The 20,000-nt window shown below is 36.4% G+C and overlaps 1 protein-coding gene across 4 annotated transcripts in view; it reads right to left on the reverse strand.

The window, feature by feature from the left end:
• Positions 1–20,000, reverse strand: part of LOC149137627 (uncharacterized) — a 300,347-nt gene that overhangs the window by 275,351 nt on the left and 4,996 nt on the right. The window contains exon 2 of one of the 4 annotated variants that reach the window (XM_089354019.1): positions 11,182–15,625. The exons of the other annotated variants lie outside the window; for them this stretch is intronic. Within the exon in view, the coding sequence (XP_089210145.1) occupies positions 11,773–12,252 (480 nt within the window). The 5' untranslated portion in view covers positions 12,253–15,625 and the 3' untranslated portion in view covers positions 11,182–11,772. Of the gene's footprint in view, positions 1–11,181; positions 15,626–20,000 lie in introns of those variants that run through there. 4 annotated transcript variants of the gene reach the window in all.

Genomic DNA, 20,000 nt, shown 5'->3' on the forward strand with positions numbered 1-20,000 from the left:
CCCAGAAGATATTGAAAGTATGGTGGAAACAATCACGATCGCAGACGTGACGCTGAAAGTCAGAGTGGAAGGGAGGATTCGGTGGTGCTATAAATGTGACCCGAAAGGTCACATTAGAGTGGATTGTCCTCAACAACCTGTGAAGGCTAAGGAAAAGCAAGACCCGAAGAAAGTAGTTGACAGTCCACTGCCCGTGAAGGCTGAGAAGAAGCGTGAGATTGAAGCGGCACTACAGACGAAAACAATTAATAGCGTTGAGGAAGAGGAGGTGAACACCAGTTGGGAAACGGCAGGAAAAAAGAGAAGGAAGTGGAGAAAGAAGACAGACGTGGTAAAGGACGACCCCAAACCCACAGCCACCCGGCTCCCACCCACACTCACTCTACCCCAACGACTCCCTACAGACACCAACCCTTCCTATGCCCTGTCTGACATAAACAAAAGCGAAAACACACAGGAGCCTCAAATCTCCCGACCCCAGCCTTTAGATAAATTCGTAATATTATATAACAGGAAAAAGGAAGAACTTCGCATTGAGATAAAGACATGGAACAAAGCGATAGAAGTGGACGTAACAAGAGTAGGGGAGTTGTCCGAGGACGTTTGTTGTGCAGTGGTAGGCCCGGAATAACTCTCGAGATTAACGAATTACGAGGAAGAAATTGATTTTTACTGGTGGATTACGAAAATCGACACCAGGAAAATACCGAAAAGGGTAAGTTATGATTATACTTTAAAGGAACATGACATAGACATTTTCCAAAAAGTGGAAACTAGCAGTGACAAAAGTACTATCAATATTAATATAAATTAATGTCTTTTTTTTTCTTAAAGAGAAAAAATGGGCTGTGTTAACACGTTAAATGAAGTCGCTCGGAGGTGGGACCCAATGGCTTCAATTCATCTTTCATTATACTTAAATTCATTCTATACATTGTTTTTTTCCCCCACCTTGCGCTGTCTCCTCGATGTAAGGCCTTCATGGCCAATTTCATTAAAAAGAGAAGCGTTGCTTCCGGTTTCCCAGGATTCATTTGGATTGTTAGTTTTGTGATACTTAGTTTATCAATCCGGAAAGATTGAAAGGTAAAGTCGACCCGGTGGAATCTGAACTCAGCACGTTTAAGGCGGACGGAATGCAGCTAAGCATTTTGTCCAGCGGGCTAATGATTCTGCCAGATTGCCGTCACCATCGAAATTAACATTCACTAGAAGTCTCTAGAATGTGGCAAAGTGTAATATTATTAATAGCTGGGTCACTAATCTCACTTCTTTTTTTATCATAGCAACTAAAAAAGACAAAAGTATGAACACAATAGATTGGAATAGTTAGCATTTAACAGGTCAGTGAATAGACATTTGCGTTTACTCATTTTAGCATCCAAACGTAAAACCACAGTATACAATAAAAAAATAACACAATCTATGAAGCCATCTTACATAAGTTGTATCCTGAGAAAACAAAAGGACGAGTTGTTTAGGTCTCGAACACTATAATATCATTACTTGGGAAATATTGACAATGGAGTTGGAAATTGTAGACTTCCAAACAAAATAAGGGGTTCCTATATTGAAATTGTAACAAAAATGTACGTGATACCAAAGATAAAACTAGAACACACTCACTCACACACACGCAGATAAATAGATGCCGAGGCCATAAACGATTTTCCACTTTCTTTGTGTATGTTAAAGTGTTTTGTTTGGTTACTGCTAAAATAAGGTCCGAGAATGGCCGCTCTAATGGCGCTTTGAATTAATGCAGAAACACGTTTTCTCAACTTGTCTCTTCTATCCAACGAAAAAGAAATAACATAGATTCTCTTTTCTGTAATGGCTTTAAAATACTGAAAACTTGATGCAACCTTGATACTATGAGTGCTTGTCATTCAAGGTAGACTGCAACTATCACTTGAAATTCGTGGACATTCTTTTGAAGAAGAATACAATTTATCTCGTATAGTATTTAGTATATCTTTCTTCTTCATGTCCTAATATATTTTACTCATTCCTCGCTGTTAATTCACAGCTCATTTTTCCTGTAATTGTATTCCTCTGTGTGTATGTGTGTGACAGAGAGACAGAGAGAGAGTATGTTTGTGTGTTCGTGAATATGAGTCTCAGAGAGTATATATACAAAACAATGATTCTTTCAAAATTAATTCCATTTCCTTTTTCCATACAGAATTTTTGTCAAAGACTGAAAAAGTTCTGTAAAAGAAACAAACGAAACTAATTTTCTAAGAGAGATTTCTTTATTTCTTTATTCATTTATTTAGAGTTTACACAAACACACGCGCAGTTGGATGGATGGATGGATGGATGGATGGATGGATGGATGGATGGATGGATGGATGGGATGGATGGATGTATACATGCATATACACACACACACGCATACATATATACATACATATATATATATATATATATGTATGTATATATATATATATATATATATATATATAGGTACCGGAATTAGAACCCTTCGAGAAGGACCTTTTTGATATATATATATATATATATATTCTTACAATGATTTTATTCATTGCACAAAAACTACCGTTTCGATTGATAAGATTGACGGTAATTCACGAGATATAACCGGACGTCAATAGAAACACTATATCAACCTCAATATTATTTACGAAGCCAGTACCTGAGAACCAAAGATCTGATTCAGTTGAAGTTATGCTTAAAGGCACCAGTTTAACATAAACAACTGGATTTAATCTATTATACAAATCGCCACCCATATTGCATCTATAGCTTCAAGCAACTAGTAGTTAAAAAAAATGAGATTAAATTCCAGCAAAAATTTTGCAAACAAAATTCTACAAATCTTCAAACACAAACCACTGAATGAGACTTGTATTAAAATACAAATCAAACTTTCGATATCTGTATTTAAATCTATGCTCTAATGAACGCTAAGAAAAACGTTTGAACCATCACAATGGTATTTGTCAATACAGAAAAAATGGATTTACCTCGTCTCATTTCTTACCTCATAATTGTTTGCTCAAGATATTTTACACATTTACCAGCCTCCTTCTCTCTTCATACCACAACTACTACTACTACTATTTTCTGTCCAACATATCAAATGAGCTCTGAAGCTGTTTCCTGACATGAGCAAAGAATGCACAATTACAACACAGCACCTAATTTGTAGGCACTTTGCTGCACCCACACGAAGGAACCCAAGTAGTTACATGCAATATTTCGGAAAAATTAGTAATATACAATGCGATGGGGCCTACATCAACATAACCCTCAAATTCTTCATTGCATTTTCCTTTTAAAAATTATGCAATACATATATATGTACATATAGATGTGTGTATGCGTGCCTCTGTGGTATATATATATATAACTTGTTAATATAAACAAATAGTTTGAAGCGATGTGTTAATTTGTTCATGATGTTTCACAAGATCATTGACTGCTGTTAACATAAGATGTCTTATATTTAGTTCAAACAACAAATTAATACAAGGCATTAGTAAAAATGCACGGCGTATCACACACCTTGATTATATCCGCACATTCATATGCATTATAATGTTATAGGTTTTTTTTTACGTATTATTATAAATACTAATATCATCATGTATATATATATATATATATATATATATATATATATATATATATATATATATAGTTTTAGGGAAAATTTTGGATTTTGTCCCTAATATTATTATATATATATATATATATATATATATATATGTATGTATATATGTGCGTGTTTATATAGAAGTCAGACAGTTGCAGCCAATGGAGAACTATCTAGGGAAACACAAATATTGACCGGTGTTCCGGGGCCACTACTGTTCATAGTGGCCCTTCTGGACATGCCCACGGTCACTCGGAGAGCCACTGTCACTAGCTACGCTGATGACACAAAACTATCTCAGGCAATAAAGAATCATGATGATATTGTAAGCCTACAGAATGACTTAAATGCAATATATGAGTGGGCAGAGCAAAACAATATGCAGTTCAATGCGGAAAAATTTCAAGTACTGCGCTACAAGGCCACAAGTGCCTCCCAACTGGCATACACAGGACCTGGAGGTACTGCAATCCCAGAACCACAAGCACATGCACATTGTCAAGTTGACAGCAAAGCGCAGACAGCTGGCGGGGTGGATACTGAGGACATTCCGTACAAGGGATCAAAAAGTTATGTTGACTCTACCGAAGACATTTGTCCTGAGCCGCCTAGACTATTGCTCTCAGTTGTGGTCACCACACAGTGTCAAACGGACAGCAGAACTCGAGGCAATTCAGAGACACTATACAAAAAAGATCGCCACAGTCCAGCAGATGAACTACAGGGAGCGACTGCAGGCACTAGGTCTCAACTCCCTGGAACGCAGGCGGGAGAGATATGTAATAATATACATATGGAAAATACTGGAAGGACTGGTGCCGAACTTTGGCATCAAGTACTACAGGAATGCCCGCACGGGTCGCCACTGCATGATGCCAAAGGTACCGTCCACTGCATCTCACATAAGAACAAGATACTGCAGCAGCCTCGGTTTCAGAGGACCTCAGCTCTTCAATGCTCTGCCAAAACATTTGAGAGACCTGCAAGACACGGATGTGGAGGTCTTCAAGACAAAACTCGACGCTTTCCTCTCCACGATACCAGACGAACCAATGACTCGAAATGAGACACAGTTTAGGGCAGCGATGTCAAATTCTCTTATACACCAGATGTGCCATCAAAACTCTTGATTGGACTATATCAGGTGCAGGAGAAGAGCCATGCAAGGAACGTGAAGTGAGCAAAGCATAAAGACAGAAAATCACGGTGGTGCTCCAGCATGACCACAGCCACTTGGCTGAAACCCATAAATATATAAATAAATACATATATATATATATATATATATATATATATATATATATATATATATATATATATATATATACACATATATATATGCATATATATGTATATATATGCATATACATATATGCATATATGTATATATATATATATATATATATATATATATATACATATATATATATATATATATATGTATATACATATATATTTGTATATATACATATGCATATATATGTATATATATGCATATATATATATATGTATATATATATATATATATATATATATGTGTGTGTATATATGTGTGTGTGTGTGTGTGTGTGTGCGTGTGTCCAAGCATCACCGCTTTAAAAGTGATGTTGCTAGGTTTATGTCTCCATTACTTAGTGATTCGGCCAAAAGGACCGATAAGGTAAGTATAAAAAAAACGTCCTGGGGTTCTATCTTTTAGACTAAAATCCTTCAATATCGTGCTCCATCTTGGCCACAGTCAAGTGACTGAAATGGATAAAAAAACATATATGTACAAAGAGAGAGAGAGAGACAGACAGACAAACAGACAGACAGTCAGACAGACAGACAGAATGAAACTTGTGAATTTCAGTCCGGATTGATATGAAATTGGAACGTACATGGAAGCAATATTTTTATTTTAACAAGTCAGCATTGTGGAGGTTGTGTCATGACATTTCGTACGTCTTAGAATATTACGATTGATACAAATGAGGTACACAATAAACAATTACATGTTAGCTTATACAGGAAGTCACGAAATCACGCTTTCGTGAAGAGAATTCCGGAAGACAGAGGTGCGTGTGGATATTGAGTGGTCAATGCGAGTCATAGATTAATGAAACGCTTTTAGATGTGAGAGAATGAAAGGAACGTGAATCGGATGTTCTTACGTAAGTTATGAATAGAAAGTCGACCTCGGCGAAATTTGAACTCAAAAGACGGACTTTGCGCGGCGTGCTAACCATTCTACCCACTCAACGTCATTTACTAAGTAATTATTAAAAGATGTTTGGTAAGTAAGTCTAAAAACCAGATTGTCCTCGATTTTGAGCTGCAATTTCTCCGCTTTGATAGCTTACAGCATCCATCCTACGAACATGTGACTAGAATATCGCAGGTAAAAGGTGCAAGATGGATTCTTCAAGCCGCGCCACTCGGTAGGGGACCAAGTGGTAGAGCAAGAACGAGATGGTAGACGAGATGTGGTTGATCACTCTAAGGAATTTAGTCAGAAATTCTAATGACTGTTGCTTCTGATAGGAGCTTATTAAGGAGGTGTCCATTTACCTTATGCCCACGGCCCTCCTGTGGATAATGGTCGGAGAAGAATGGTGCCTGGATGGAAATCACTAGATATTTCATCTTGCGATTAACCGATTCTGACAACTATGACGCTCTGACTTCAGCTATTATTTATAGTCATTATTATTGAAAGTAATTATTTTTCTGCCGTTATTAAAGTAATAGTTAGATTTTTGCAATATGATTGGAATATTTGCCAAGATATACTGAGATCTTTGTTCGTCATATTCAATTGCCAATACGTCATAAGTTATTCACGAGGGAACTGCAATGTTGTTCCTAGCTTATTGGCTTCACATGAAATTAGAAATATTGCAAATTAATTTTAACTTGTATTACTCGATAATACGTGAACAAGAGGAGTTACTCAGAAAAATCATTCATAGAAATCGGTGTAATTGATTTCGTCGTCCTAAACACCGAAAATTTCTCGGTCCTTTGTATTTCTAAAACAACAGAGTGTGATCTGAGGTGGATTTTCCGATTCTTACTACAAGATTTGATGATTATATATAATTGTATATACAGCTATCTGTTATTAGATTTGGTCTAACCTGACTGAGCAAATATATTATCAGTATATGTGTACGTGCAAGGCGGTACGCTAGCAGAGCCATTAGCACGTCGGGCAAAATGTGTGGCGGTATTTTATCTGTCCGGCATTTTGCCTGTTTTTACGTTGAGTGCAGATTCTGCCGAGGTCGACATTGCCTTCCATCCTTTCTGAGTCGATAAAATGAGTGTCAGTTGATCACAGGGGACGATGTCCTCGGCTTACTTCTTCCCACGAAATTGCTGACCTTATGCCAAAATTGGACATTTATAATGAATGTATATATATATATATGTATGTATATATATATATATATATATATATATATATATATATATATATATATTGCTTTCCAACCACATGGTTCCTGGTTCAATCCCACTGTGCGGTACCTTGGGCAAGTATCCTCTACTGTAGGCTCGAGCCGACCTAAAACTTGGGAGTGGATTTGGTAGACGAAAACTGAAAGAAGCCTATCGCATATGTATATGTGTGTGTGTGTATTTGTGTGTGCGTACGTGTTTGTCTACCACCACAACCTGACAAACGATGTTGGTGTGTTTACGTCTCCGTAAAATAGCACTTTGGCAAAAGACCGGTACAATAAGTACTAGGCTTACAAAGAATAAGTCCTGGGATCGATTTGTTCGACTAAAGGTGGTGCTCCAGGTTGGCTGCAGTCAAATGACTGAAACAAGTAAAAGAATAAAAGGAAAAACGAATATACATACATATATATATATATATATATATATATATATATATATATATATATATATATATATATACAATACAAACAGATACACGCGTATAGGTATATATACAGTCTACCCTCGCTTATTCGCGGTTCGGCATTCACGGTCCCGGTTATTCGCGGAACTAATAATTGTTCGCGGAAACCACTGCATATTCACAAAATCGTATATATCGTCCTTGATTTTTTATGGATTTTCTCATGGCAATATATATTTTTTCACACTTTTTAAGGCTAAATTACTAATAACAATATACCGTATTTGCCGGCTTACTGGACGTCCCTTCGCAGTTGAAGCTCCTTCTGATTAGGATAGCCGCGCAGCATCACGTTGCTTCATTGTTTTAGATACAAGTACACTGTACCTTGTGCCTCTTATTCCTGCTTTCAATCAAAGCTTGCTAACTAGTATCACAACATCTATCTATATTTCACACATACATGCTATCTCGCCCTCTCTCGTTGTATTTGTCTCTCAACAACAACCTCTCATTTAGAGGAAGTATATATATATATATATATATATATATATATATATATATATATATATATATATATATATATATACACTGTATCGCACCAGTATTACTTGGGCTAACAATGATAGATCAAAGATATATACAAGAGACTGAACGTTAATTTTATACCAGGGCTTTTTAAAAAATCAACGCTACATTTGATTATACACATTGTTTACTTCAACAGGATAATTTTTAAGCTTCATTAAAATTAGGTTACTTGGTTCCTCTCTCTGTCTCTCTATCTCTCTTTCTCTCTCTCTCTCTCTCTCTCTCTCTCTTTCTCTCTCTCTCTCTTTCTCTCTCTCTCTCTCTCTCTCTCTCTCTCTCTCTCCTATTATTACTAAGAGAAAAATCGCCTTCCGGGCGGTTTTCTCCTGGCATATGTATTGCGCATATTGATATTATATATACATATAGATATGATACATAAATTATAAAGTAAATTGACAAGATGCACATGAATTGAACAAAGACTCTGTTTTTAGTTTATTCTATAATCCGTAAAATAACCCATGATTAATATTCATTTAAAATTTCTTCCAAGTAATATGACCCTTTTAAAAACTGGACACAGCCCTGCACTTATTCAATCATTATATTATAGATAGATAGATAGATAGAGAGAGAGAGAGAGAGAGAGAGAGAGAGAGAGAGAGAGAGAGAGAGACAGACAGACAGACAGACAGAGACAGAGAGAGACTGAGTCAGAGACAGAGACAGAGACAGACAGAGAGAGACAAAGAGAGAGAGAGATTTTTTTCCGCTTTATTACATCTTTAAGGAGATGTGCATGCTTAGCAAGTGGCTTGAAGTTTTGTCAATAAAAACTTTGTGAAGTTTTGTCAGAACACGTTGCGGTTACAAAGAAAAGAAAATATTTTGCCACAAATGAAATTTAATTGTTTAAGCGAAACTAAAGGTTTTTGTCGCTTACAAATATCTTTCACGCTGCTATCTATTGTTTACATTTTTTACGAACGCGAAGAAAATCTATTTGTTTACCTATGAAATTCAAATGGAAGTTGACATTTAAAACAGAACCGAATCTTGTAATATTAAGCATTATAATTTGTTTAATATACAAATAAACTTTATAGTTTAAGATTTTTCAATATTCCTTTATAATTTATTCGAAGAAATATGACTGTTTTTAATAACGTGGGGATAAAAAAATAAACTGGACACAGTTTCGTACTTCTTCAATCATTATATTATAGATAGTATAGATTACTGCATCTAGTGGTTATACAAACTAAGTTTTTCAAAACCATGATTATTTTTAATCTCTGCTCAATCTCCCATCAGTCGTATGCACATATTAGACAAAAGGAAGATTTTGTAGGTTTGTTTGGGGAACACTGCGTCCAGTAGCTATCTCGAGTATTTTTTCGAGTGCTATGTTTTTGGCAGCGTGTTATTAAAGCCCTAAGATGTCACCCAAACACCCTACACCTAAAATTTCTGGCAGTGAACCTAAAGGCCGGCAGAATGTTATGACGCTCTATGGATATGTTCCTAGAAGGTAAACGTTATGTTGCAGTAGGTCACTGTTATGTTGTCAACGAAGCACAATACGCTACATAAAGAAGAACGAGGTGGTGATCAGGACTACCGTAGCAGTAAGTTGCTGTGAAACTGCCAAAAAGATAACAATAGTGAGAAATAAGCACTTGGTCAGGATGGAATCTACCTTGGCATTGTGGATTAGTGACTGCAAGAAGAAAAACATCCCCTTGAGCGGTAACATTATCCGCAAAAAAGCGTGGAAATTATACCAGCAGTTCGACAGAAGAGACGGAGCAGAAGGCACCGAAGAACCACAACCAAGACCATTGAAAGCAAAGGAGCCCTTGTGATTTTGAAGCCAGCAAGGTATGGTTTGACCGTTTGCAGAAACGGTTTAAAATAAAGTGTGTTTCTCTGCATGGAGAGACAGCATCAGCTAACAAAATGCCGCCGAGAAGTACCTTGAAACCTTCAGGCAAATCATCGAGGACAAGGGATACAAGCTGGAACAGGCTTTTAATATGTACGAGACTGGATTGTTCTGGAAGGAGATGCCTTCCAGAATGTACATCATGAAGGACGAAGCCAGAGTGCTAGGATTTAAGGTACAGAAGGATAAAGTGATGCTAATTATGTGTGGCAATGCTGCTGGCTTCACGATGAAACCAGGATTTATCTACAAGTCTGCGAACCAGAGAGCCTTCAAAAATAATAATAAAAACCTGCTGCCTGTCCACTGGATGCACAACCCCAAGGCCTGGATTACCAAAAGTTTAACTTTAAATTGGTTCCACCAATGCTTCTTCCCTCAAGCCAAGGAATACCTCCAAAACATATGCATGAAATTCGAGGGGTTGCTTGTTATCGATAATGCTGGTGCTTACTCTTCGGATTTGAATCACGAGCGCGTCCAAGTCGATTTCCTCCCTGCCAACACCACCACCCTCATCCAGCGTATGGACCAAGGCATGATCCGTGCCTTCAAGGTACTTTGCACTCGGAACTATCTCCAACACCTTGTGGATGCAATGGATTCGGACGAGAATTTCAAGTTAAAGGAGTACTGGCGTAACTTCACGATCGCAACGTGCCTGTCAATCATCCACGCTGCTCTTAAAGGCATGAAAGAAAGAAAACCTCACCGCATGCTGGACGGTGTGGCCAGAGTGTGTCCTGGACTACGAGTGCTTCTCACCTGAAGATATTCAGCACGAGGCTGTCAACAATGTGGTGAAACTGGCAAAGGTACTTGGTGGCAAAGGTTTTGATGGCATCACGCAAGATGAGGTCAACGACCTCATCGCTGCCCACTATACAACCCTGACGGACGAAGATTTGTTGGAGTTAACGAAGTCTGCCAGGGAAGAGAGGAGGAAGCGCCTGATCCAGTGGAAGTGGAGGATGAGGTGAGCCTGCCAACTGAACGTCTGTCCGACCTTTTAAGGACAGTAAAGGAAATGCAAGGGAGGGCAGAGGCATGGGATCCCTATATGGTTCGGTCTCTCTAATTTAAAACGCCGTTAATGCTGCCGTGCAGAGAGATTCTGTATTATTTATATATATATATCTATATCTATGTATCTATCTATATATATATATATATATATATATATATATATATATATATATATATATATATATATATATAGAGAGAGAGAGAGAGAGAGAGAGAGAGAGAGAGAGAGAGTGACAGACAGACAGACAGTCAGACAGACAGACAGTCAGACAGACAGAGGCAGAGAGAGGCGCGTGTACATTTTCGGTATCAATTCTAGCTCTCTGAGTTCAAATACTTCCTGGTTCTACATTGCTTCTCATGCATTCTGGATCGATAAATAATAAATGAGATCATTCTTGTTATAAATATATTTCTTTCTGTCATCTCGTGCATCCAAAAGAAAACAGTTAAAGAGGAATGGGCCCCGTGAGGGGACAAATTTTTCAAGACATATGTAGCTACAGCGTCCCTACGGCTCCATGAACAGATGTGGGATCAAGGCAAGGCAAGGTAGATTGAAAGATAGATAGATACATACATACATACATGCATACATACATATATACATACATGCATACATACACACGCACGCACGTACGTACAGATATTCGTTGTGTTTCTGCGTCGGTGATTCAAATCAGTGTGCATGTGTGACATCGTGTGACCACTACGCCATATGCCCGTGAGCAATTATGGAGTGAATTTTAGGGCTTATGGATCTAATATTTTCCTATCCTTCCTTAATACCGGTTCTCATATGCTATTCATATCTGCACTCGGTCTGCTTGGGAGGTTATTGTGTCCTAGCATACGTGCTGCTTCTTTTAGTTTTCGTATTTTCCAGCGGTGTTCTCTGTCTATTATTTTAACTTCAATCCACAGGGGGAGGTTGTCTCCATTTTTGCAAACATGATCAGCTATACCCGATTTATCAATATCACTTCGTGTCACAGCTTTGCGATGTACCTCTACACTTATTTTGAGGAGGCGACATGTTTCGCCTTTGTTTAACCTACCACAGCTACATGGGATGGAGTACACGCAGTTTTTGGTGATATTCTCCTCTATTGGCGGTTTTACTCGAGGGAGATATTTGTGAAGTGTTGTATTACTCTTGAATACTGTTGTGATGTCATATAGGCCGCATATCTTTTGTACATTTTCGGAGAGGCCTTTCACATAGGATGGACAGACTGTGGGCAGTTTATTGGTTTCATCCCCTCTTTTCTTCATAATTGGAGAGGTTAGTATGTTTTGGGGCTAGTTGTTTCGTAATAGATTGTTACTGAGCTTGATCATTTCTTCGTGGTGGGTATCACGATCGTTACTTATATTCTTTGCTCGATGTTTTAGGCACTGAGCAATTCCTCTCTTTAAACTGTATGGATGGTGAGAATTGAAGTTGAGGTATCGTCCAGTGAAGGTTGGCTTGCGGTATACGAATGTCCTGAATCCATACTTGGTGTGTGTTATTAATACATCCAAGAATTCTAGCTGATTGTCTTTTTCCTTTTCCATTGTGGACTGTATGGATGGCTTTATTGAGTTTACATGATCTAACAGCACTTGGACATCTTCCTGGTGGGGCCAGAGTGTAAACGTGTCATCAAGATATCGCGGCCATAGGGTTGGTTTTAGTGGTGTTGATCCTAAAGCCAAATTCTCAAAGTATTCCATGTATATATTGGCTATTATTCGTGATAATAGCGTACCCATAGCTAAACCCTCTTCTTGTCGATATATATATATATATATATATATATATATATATATATATATATATATATATATATATATATATATATATATATATATATCAGTGTCGATACTGAAGTTGGTATTTTCTACATAGAAGGTCAACATTTCCATCATGTTTCTTATTGGTATACTAGTGCGTTCTTTTTGATGGGTGTCTGTCACTAGTTTCTCTTGATCACTAATAGTGCTTCACCAATTAGGACTTTGGTGAACAGACTTATCACATCGAGACTCACTATCTGGTTGGATTCAATGGGGTATCCTTGATCAATTCTGTGAAGTGGGTCGAATTCTTCACGGACGATGTTGAATTTCCTGCTAATAGACTGATTATATCCACAAGGAAGTGGCTCAGTGGATGATATGCTGAACCTTTACAGCTCACTAGAGGTCTTAATGGAATCCCATACGTGTGAATCTTAGGGAGACCGTACACGTGTGGTAGTTTACTGTAGTGTTGAGTCAGTTGTCTGTACTTCATTGGTGTAAAGGGATCCTTGTTCTTGATGAAGATCTGGGACAACATCCCTTCTGTTTTCAGAGTTAGGTCTTTCTTTACTTCGCTGTAGCTACCATCATTTATAAATTCCGACGTGGCCGACTTTGTCTGTCATCGTTTCTTCTTGTTAGTGCCACAGGATGAGGACAAATATCCGTCAAATGTAAATAATGTAAATAAGGTACATATTTTATCGACCCCAACGATGAAAGGCAAAGTCGAACACGGCAGAATATGAACTCAGAACGTGAAGACGGACGAAATATCGCCCAACACACTGACGATTCTGCTAGCTCAGCGCCTTAAGAATTTGTAATATTAAGGACCGTTGGCTCTGTAGTGTACTACAATCATGATATGCATTTATTTACCCCGTAATTTCTGTATTCAATTTTCTATTGAAATCGGTTTAGGGAGGAGACATAAAGTATAGTAACAGGCAAGTACTTAGCTTTATTAAACCGACATTTACAACAATCACAAATGAGAAATGTCTGGCCTTACACCTGTTAGAAATAAATATTACTTGTGGAAATAAAGTGGTGGTTTGGCATAACCGTTAGTGTGTCGTACGTAAAGCCATACAATATTTATGCTAGCACTTTACATACTAAATCCAAATGCAAACAAGTCTAACTCAGTCTTTCAGTCTTCTGGCTTCGATAAAATAATGTTCCTGCCAAATACTGCGGGTTGGTGTAATCAACTATCCGTTGCAACTTAAAAGCTACTAGCTTTGAGCCTTAAGAAACAATTAATATTTCTACTTTTACCAATGCAGATAAGGCTGCGAAATGGCGGAACTGTTAATACACCGGATGAAATGGTTGGCTGCAGTTCTTTCGTTATCCTTTGAGTTCAAATTCCATTGTGGTTGACTTTGTCTTTCATCGTTTCTTCTTTTTGGTGCCACAATTTGTAACGTTACTACAGATACGTGATATAAGGCGGAGGGCTCGCAATATCGTTACCACACCGAACAAAAGTCTTAGCAGCATTGAGTCCGCCTTTAAGTTTTCAGCTCACATACCCCACGCGGTCGACCTTACGTTGTAACCGTTCAGAGTCGATAAAATGGGTATATGTAATGCATAATGAGTGTTCCAATCAAATAAACCTCCTCCAAAATTGTGGCCTTTTGTTAAGAATGCAATCTCATGAAAATGTCTTTCTCCATCTATCTCTCACTATATATATATATATATATATATATATATATATATATATATATATATATATATATATATATATATATATATATATATAGTTGAAATATCCAGAAAGACGAAGACCGATGTATGTGAATGTGTGTATTATACATATATATAAGGCGAACTGACAGAATTGTTAGTACGCCGGGCGAAATGCTTAGCGTCTTAGCGTCATGAGACTAAATTCCGCCGAGGCTGACTTTAACTTTCATTCTTTTTCAAGGGATGTTGTCACAGATCTTCATCAAGAACAAGGATCCCTTTACACCAATGAAGTACAGACAACTGACTCAACACTACAGTAAATTACCACACATGTACGGTCTCCCTAAGATTCACACGTATGGGATTCCATTAAGACCTCTAGTGAGCTGTAAAGGTTCAGCATATCAAATTAAGTACCAGTGAAAAACTAGGGTCGTGGCCGTGTGTGTATCGCTGGCGATTTTCTTTCTCCGTCTTTCCCTCTTTGGACTTTTTCTATATTTCTGATGAAGAGCTCCGCTCGAAACATGAGGTCTTTTTATCTTTCCTTTTCTGAGCGTCCAATAACACTGTACCTATTCCACGTCCTCGCGTTGTTGTTTTTTCTTGCTTGTTCATGTTTGGCTTGACTATATATATAGATATATTTGTGTATATATATATATATATATATATATATATATATATATATATATATATATATTTACATACTTGCACACTATTTACATTTGACGGATATTTGTCCTCATCTTGTTTGTTGTTGACACAACGTCTCGACTGATATGTCCTCCTAAATATTCAGGTCACTGCCTGGAATCGAACTCGGAATTTTGGGGTAGTAACCTGCGCTCTTAACCCCCATGACATATGCCCGTGGGCAATTATGAAGTGAATTTTAGGGCTTATACATCCCATATGTTATCCATATCTGCACTCAGTCTGCTTAGGAGGTTATTATGTCCTAGCTTAAGTGCTGCTTCTTTTAGTTTTCGTATATTCCAGTGGTGTTATCTGTCTATTATTTTAACTTCATCCCACAGGAGGAGGTGGTCTCCGTTTTTCTATACATGATCAGCTATACCCTATTTATTTATATTGATTTATCAATATTGATAAATCGAGTATAATTCCGTGTTCGATTCCAGGCTGTGACCTGAATAATAATAATAATAATGATAATAATAATAATAATGATAATAATAATAATAATAATAATAATAATAATAATAATAATAATAATTACATCGAAAAATACCTCAGAAATGAAAACTCAGGTTCGAAATTTCGCCAAGGCCCGTCATGAAGCCTGGAAAGTATATCAACCGAAACGTTGTGTTAATAACGAACAAGACGAGGACAAATATCCGCCAAATGTAAGTAATATAAATAATGTACATAATTTCCCATCTCTTAAATATAGAACTGTATATGTATACATATTCTTTTATTGTTTTATTTGTTTCAATCACTTGACTGCGGCCATGCTGGATAACCACCTTTAGTTCAACAAATCGATCCCGGGACTTATTCTATGTAAGTGTAGTACTTATTCTATCGGTCTTTAACCTAACCGCTAAGTTACGGGGATATAAACAAACCAAGAACGGTTGTCAAGCGATTGTGAGGTGACAAATACAGACACACAAACATATATACATATATATATATATATATATATATATATATATATATATATATATATATATACGACGGGCTTCTTTCAGTTTCCGTCTATCAAATCCACTCAGAAGGCTTTGATCGGCCCTAGGCTATAGTAAAAGACACTTGCCCAAAGGAACAGTGGAACAGAACCCGAAGCCATGTGGTTGGGAAGCGAGCTTCTTACCACACAGCCACTCCTGCGCCTATATATATCTAAGTTATATGTATAAAAACAATTTATCATCCAACTGGAAGATTTTACTACAGTACATGATTATTAAACTTGTTCAAAGAAAACGGTGGCAGTAATTTCGAAGTGTCAGCTTCGTCGCCCTCATCAGACTCATAACAAGATGCAAAAGGAATCTTTGAAGAAACTTTCAAACATTTCTATGTATATATTTACACATACACACACACACACACACACATTGGGGGCTTTATATATATATATATATATATATATATATATATATATATATATATATATATATGTGTGTGTGTGTGTGTGTGTGTGTGTATGTGTGTGTGTGTGTGTGTGTGTATCTATGTATCATCATCATCATCATTGCTTAGCATGGGTGAGACGGCTTCACAAGAGCCTAAACCAGACTTCTGTGACTGTTTAGCAGGATTTTCACACCACGATCCCTCCCTTCCTAACACCAACCATTCAGCAGAGTCAACTTAGTGTGCGTGTATACATATATATATATATATGTATATATATATATATATATATATATATATATATATATATATATATATATATATATATATATATATATATATATATGCAAGCACAATATTGAGGTTGATTTAATCGACCATAGATTCTTCTCTTCAAGGCTGCTCCCCAGCATGACCACTGTCTAAAGACTGAATCAAGTAAAAGAATGACGTATACATAGATACATGCATACATACATACATATATATATATATATATATATATATATATATATATATATATATATATATATATATATATATATATGTAGGCATAGTGATACTAGTAACCTGGTGTTAAAATTGAGTATACATATGCTTCAGAACACTGCGTCACTCGAGTATAGAGATGGAGTAAGAAATTCGAAATTGGAATGACAAAGGAATGAGAAATGATGTCATGCACATCATGACATAATTTTTCATTCCTTTGTCTTTTTAATTTCCCATGTGTGTGTGTGTGTGTGTGTGTGTGTGTGTGTGTGTGTGTGTGTTTAATATTGTGTTATTCTATCAGTTGCATGCAAACATAATTGCTGGTCTCTGCTACTAACATGAGTTCGTCAAATGTAGTATCGGAGGTGGCTGTCGTCGGATTAGCATTAAAATTATTAAACCAATCAAACCTTATAGTAAACAGCACCTTGACGGCACCTGATAGTTTACTGTGCTGTGTGTGCGTTTGTGTGTCTATGTGTGTGTGTGTATATATGGAGGCATGGCCGAATAGTTAAGAAGTTTGGTGTACAACCTTCAGCTCTTAGGATCGATCCCAGTGCGGGACATCTTGTATGTCCGTTTTTTAGCGTCGATTTAAATTGATCTGTGCATTTTATAGATATGGAGAATATACAGAGGCTTGTTGGTTTGCTTGAACATGAGATTCAAGCGCTAATTACGACACGTGCCGACACACATGCATAGACACACATAAACGCACACACATAAACACACACATATATACACACTCATACATATATGCTTGCCATCATACATAAACACAAGCACAATTTTTTATAATCACCATCTCTTAAAACTAATCAAGGCTTTCATGACACACTGTATCTTAGCTACTCTCTGCAAAAACCAGGTGAGGGAGCCTCTACGTGGTCTTCCTTTTATTTGCAGCCATTTTCCCCGTGAGCCTCATTCTATCATCATAAAATAGGACATATTAGATTATGTGGCTTGTGTTTCACCGTTTCTAAAAGAAGATAAAAACACGAGACGGTTACATCTTGAATGCTTTTTTATGATACAGGTAATCTGTCAACGCCAGCGTAAGACGAAACTAGAAAAATGGTAACAAGTCCCTGAATAACATACTCAGCGACCTTAGTCAACACCTCGAGTATAGACGCCACTTATGGATGTGTGGTAAGAACCTTGCTTCCCAATCACATGGTTCCGGACTCAGTCCTGTTGCGTAGCACCTTGGAAAAGTGGTTTCCACTAAACCTTGGGCCGATCAGAAAACCTTGTCAGTGGATTTGGTAAACGGAAACTGGAAGAAGCCCATCGCATACATGTGTTTGCGTGTGTACGTCTGTGTGTGTGTACGTGTGTGTGCGTGTGTGTGTGTGCTTCTGTTTGTGTGTTTGTGTTTGTTCCCCACCACCGATTGACCACCAGTACCATCAATAACAGGTTTAAACAAACATGTATGGTCGAAGCTGTAGACTGAACCCTTCAAGGCGGTGGACTAGCATGGCGGCCGCCTAATAAGTAAGACTAATAAAAAGATAAAACAGAATAGAATATATCATCTTCTCCATCCCTTCCTTACGCATCGTCGTTATTGTCAAATATATAGTTTCATCATTATACATATCTTCATCTTCGGCTTGTGTAAAATAGCAGCAATACTTATTATTATAGCAAAACAAATCGCCATTATCAAATTATCGAACACACTCTAATCAGCAGCAATATTGGGGTAGTAACAGTAGCAAATTTTTCTTTTTCTAATTAAAGCAAACAAAAATCTGGAGGGTAGCATTAGCTAGTTAGTTACTTATACATTCATATATATTTATCAACCTGTAAAAAAAAACAGAGAAATAGTGTGTATATATATATATATATATATATATATATATATATATATATATATATATATACACACACACATATATACACACACACACACACACACACACACACACACACACACACACACACACACACATATATATATATATATATATATATATATATATGTATATATATATGTATATATATATATATATATATGTATATATATATCTGTGCATATATACATATATATATATATATATATATATATATATATATATATATGTATATATATATATATATATATATATATATATATATATATATATCTGTATATATATATATATATATATATATATATATATATATATATATATATATATATACATATATATCTGTATATTATATATATATATATATATATATATATATATATATATATATATATATATATATATATATATATATATATATATATATATATAGATAGATAGATAGATAGATAGATAGATAGATAGATAGATAGATAGATAGATAGATAATTGTATAACTTCTACTACATTTATTCTGTTTCCATTCATTTGCACACCTAGATGTATATGTATTCTTTATCTTCTGCCCGGAATTCCTTAACTGAGTCGTAGATACGCCATTGTCATTGCCATACAGCGTTTTCACAGCAATTTTAAACTTGTTAGGGCACATTCTTCCCTATGCCGGATACCAGCGGATTACTCTCAGAAAAATTGATAATTCGATAGAAATAAAGAATGTGCAAAAGAGACGAAGCGACTGTAGTACTGGGTACTTTTTTATTGACTCACTACGAATGAAATACAAAGTTGATCTCGTTGGCATTTGAACTCAGAGCACAAAGAGCCAAAACGTTTAACGCATCTCATTCAATATATCTAAATATGCTGAATAACCACTTTATATACACAGACAGACAGACAGACAGACACACACACACACACACACACATACACACACACACACACACACACACATATATATATATATATATATATACATTCATACATACATTGATATATACATATATATACATATATACATATATACATATATACATACATTCATAT

This window comes from Octopus bimaculoides, chromosome 1, assembly GCF_046866305.1.
Source record: "Octopus bimaculoides isolate indiv1 chromosome 1, ASM4686630v1, whole genome shotgun sequence".
Classification (NCBI taxonomy): Eukaryota; Metazoa; Mollusca; class Cephalopoda; order Octopoda; family Octopodidae; genus Octopus; species Octopus bimaculoides.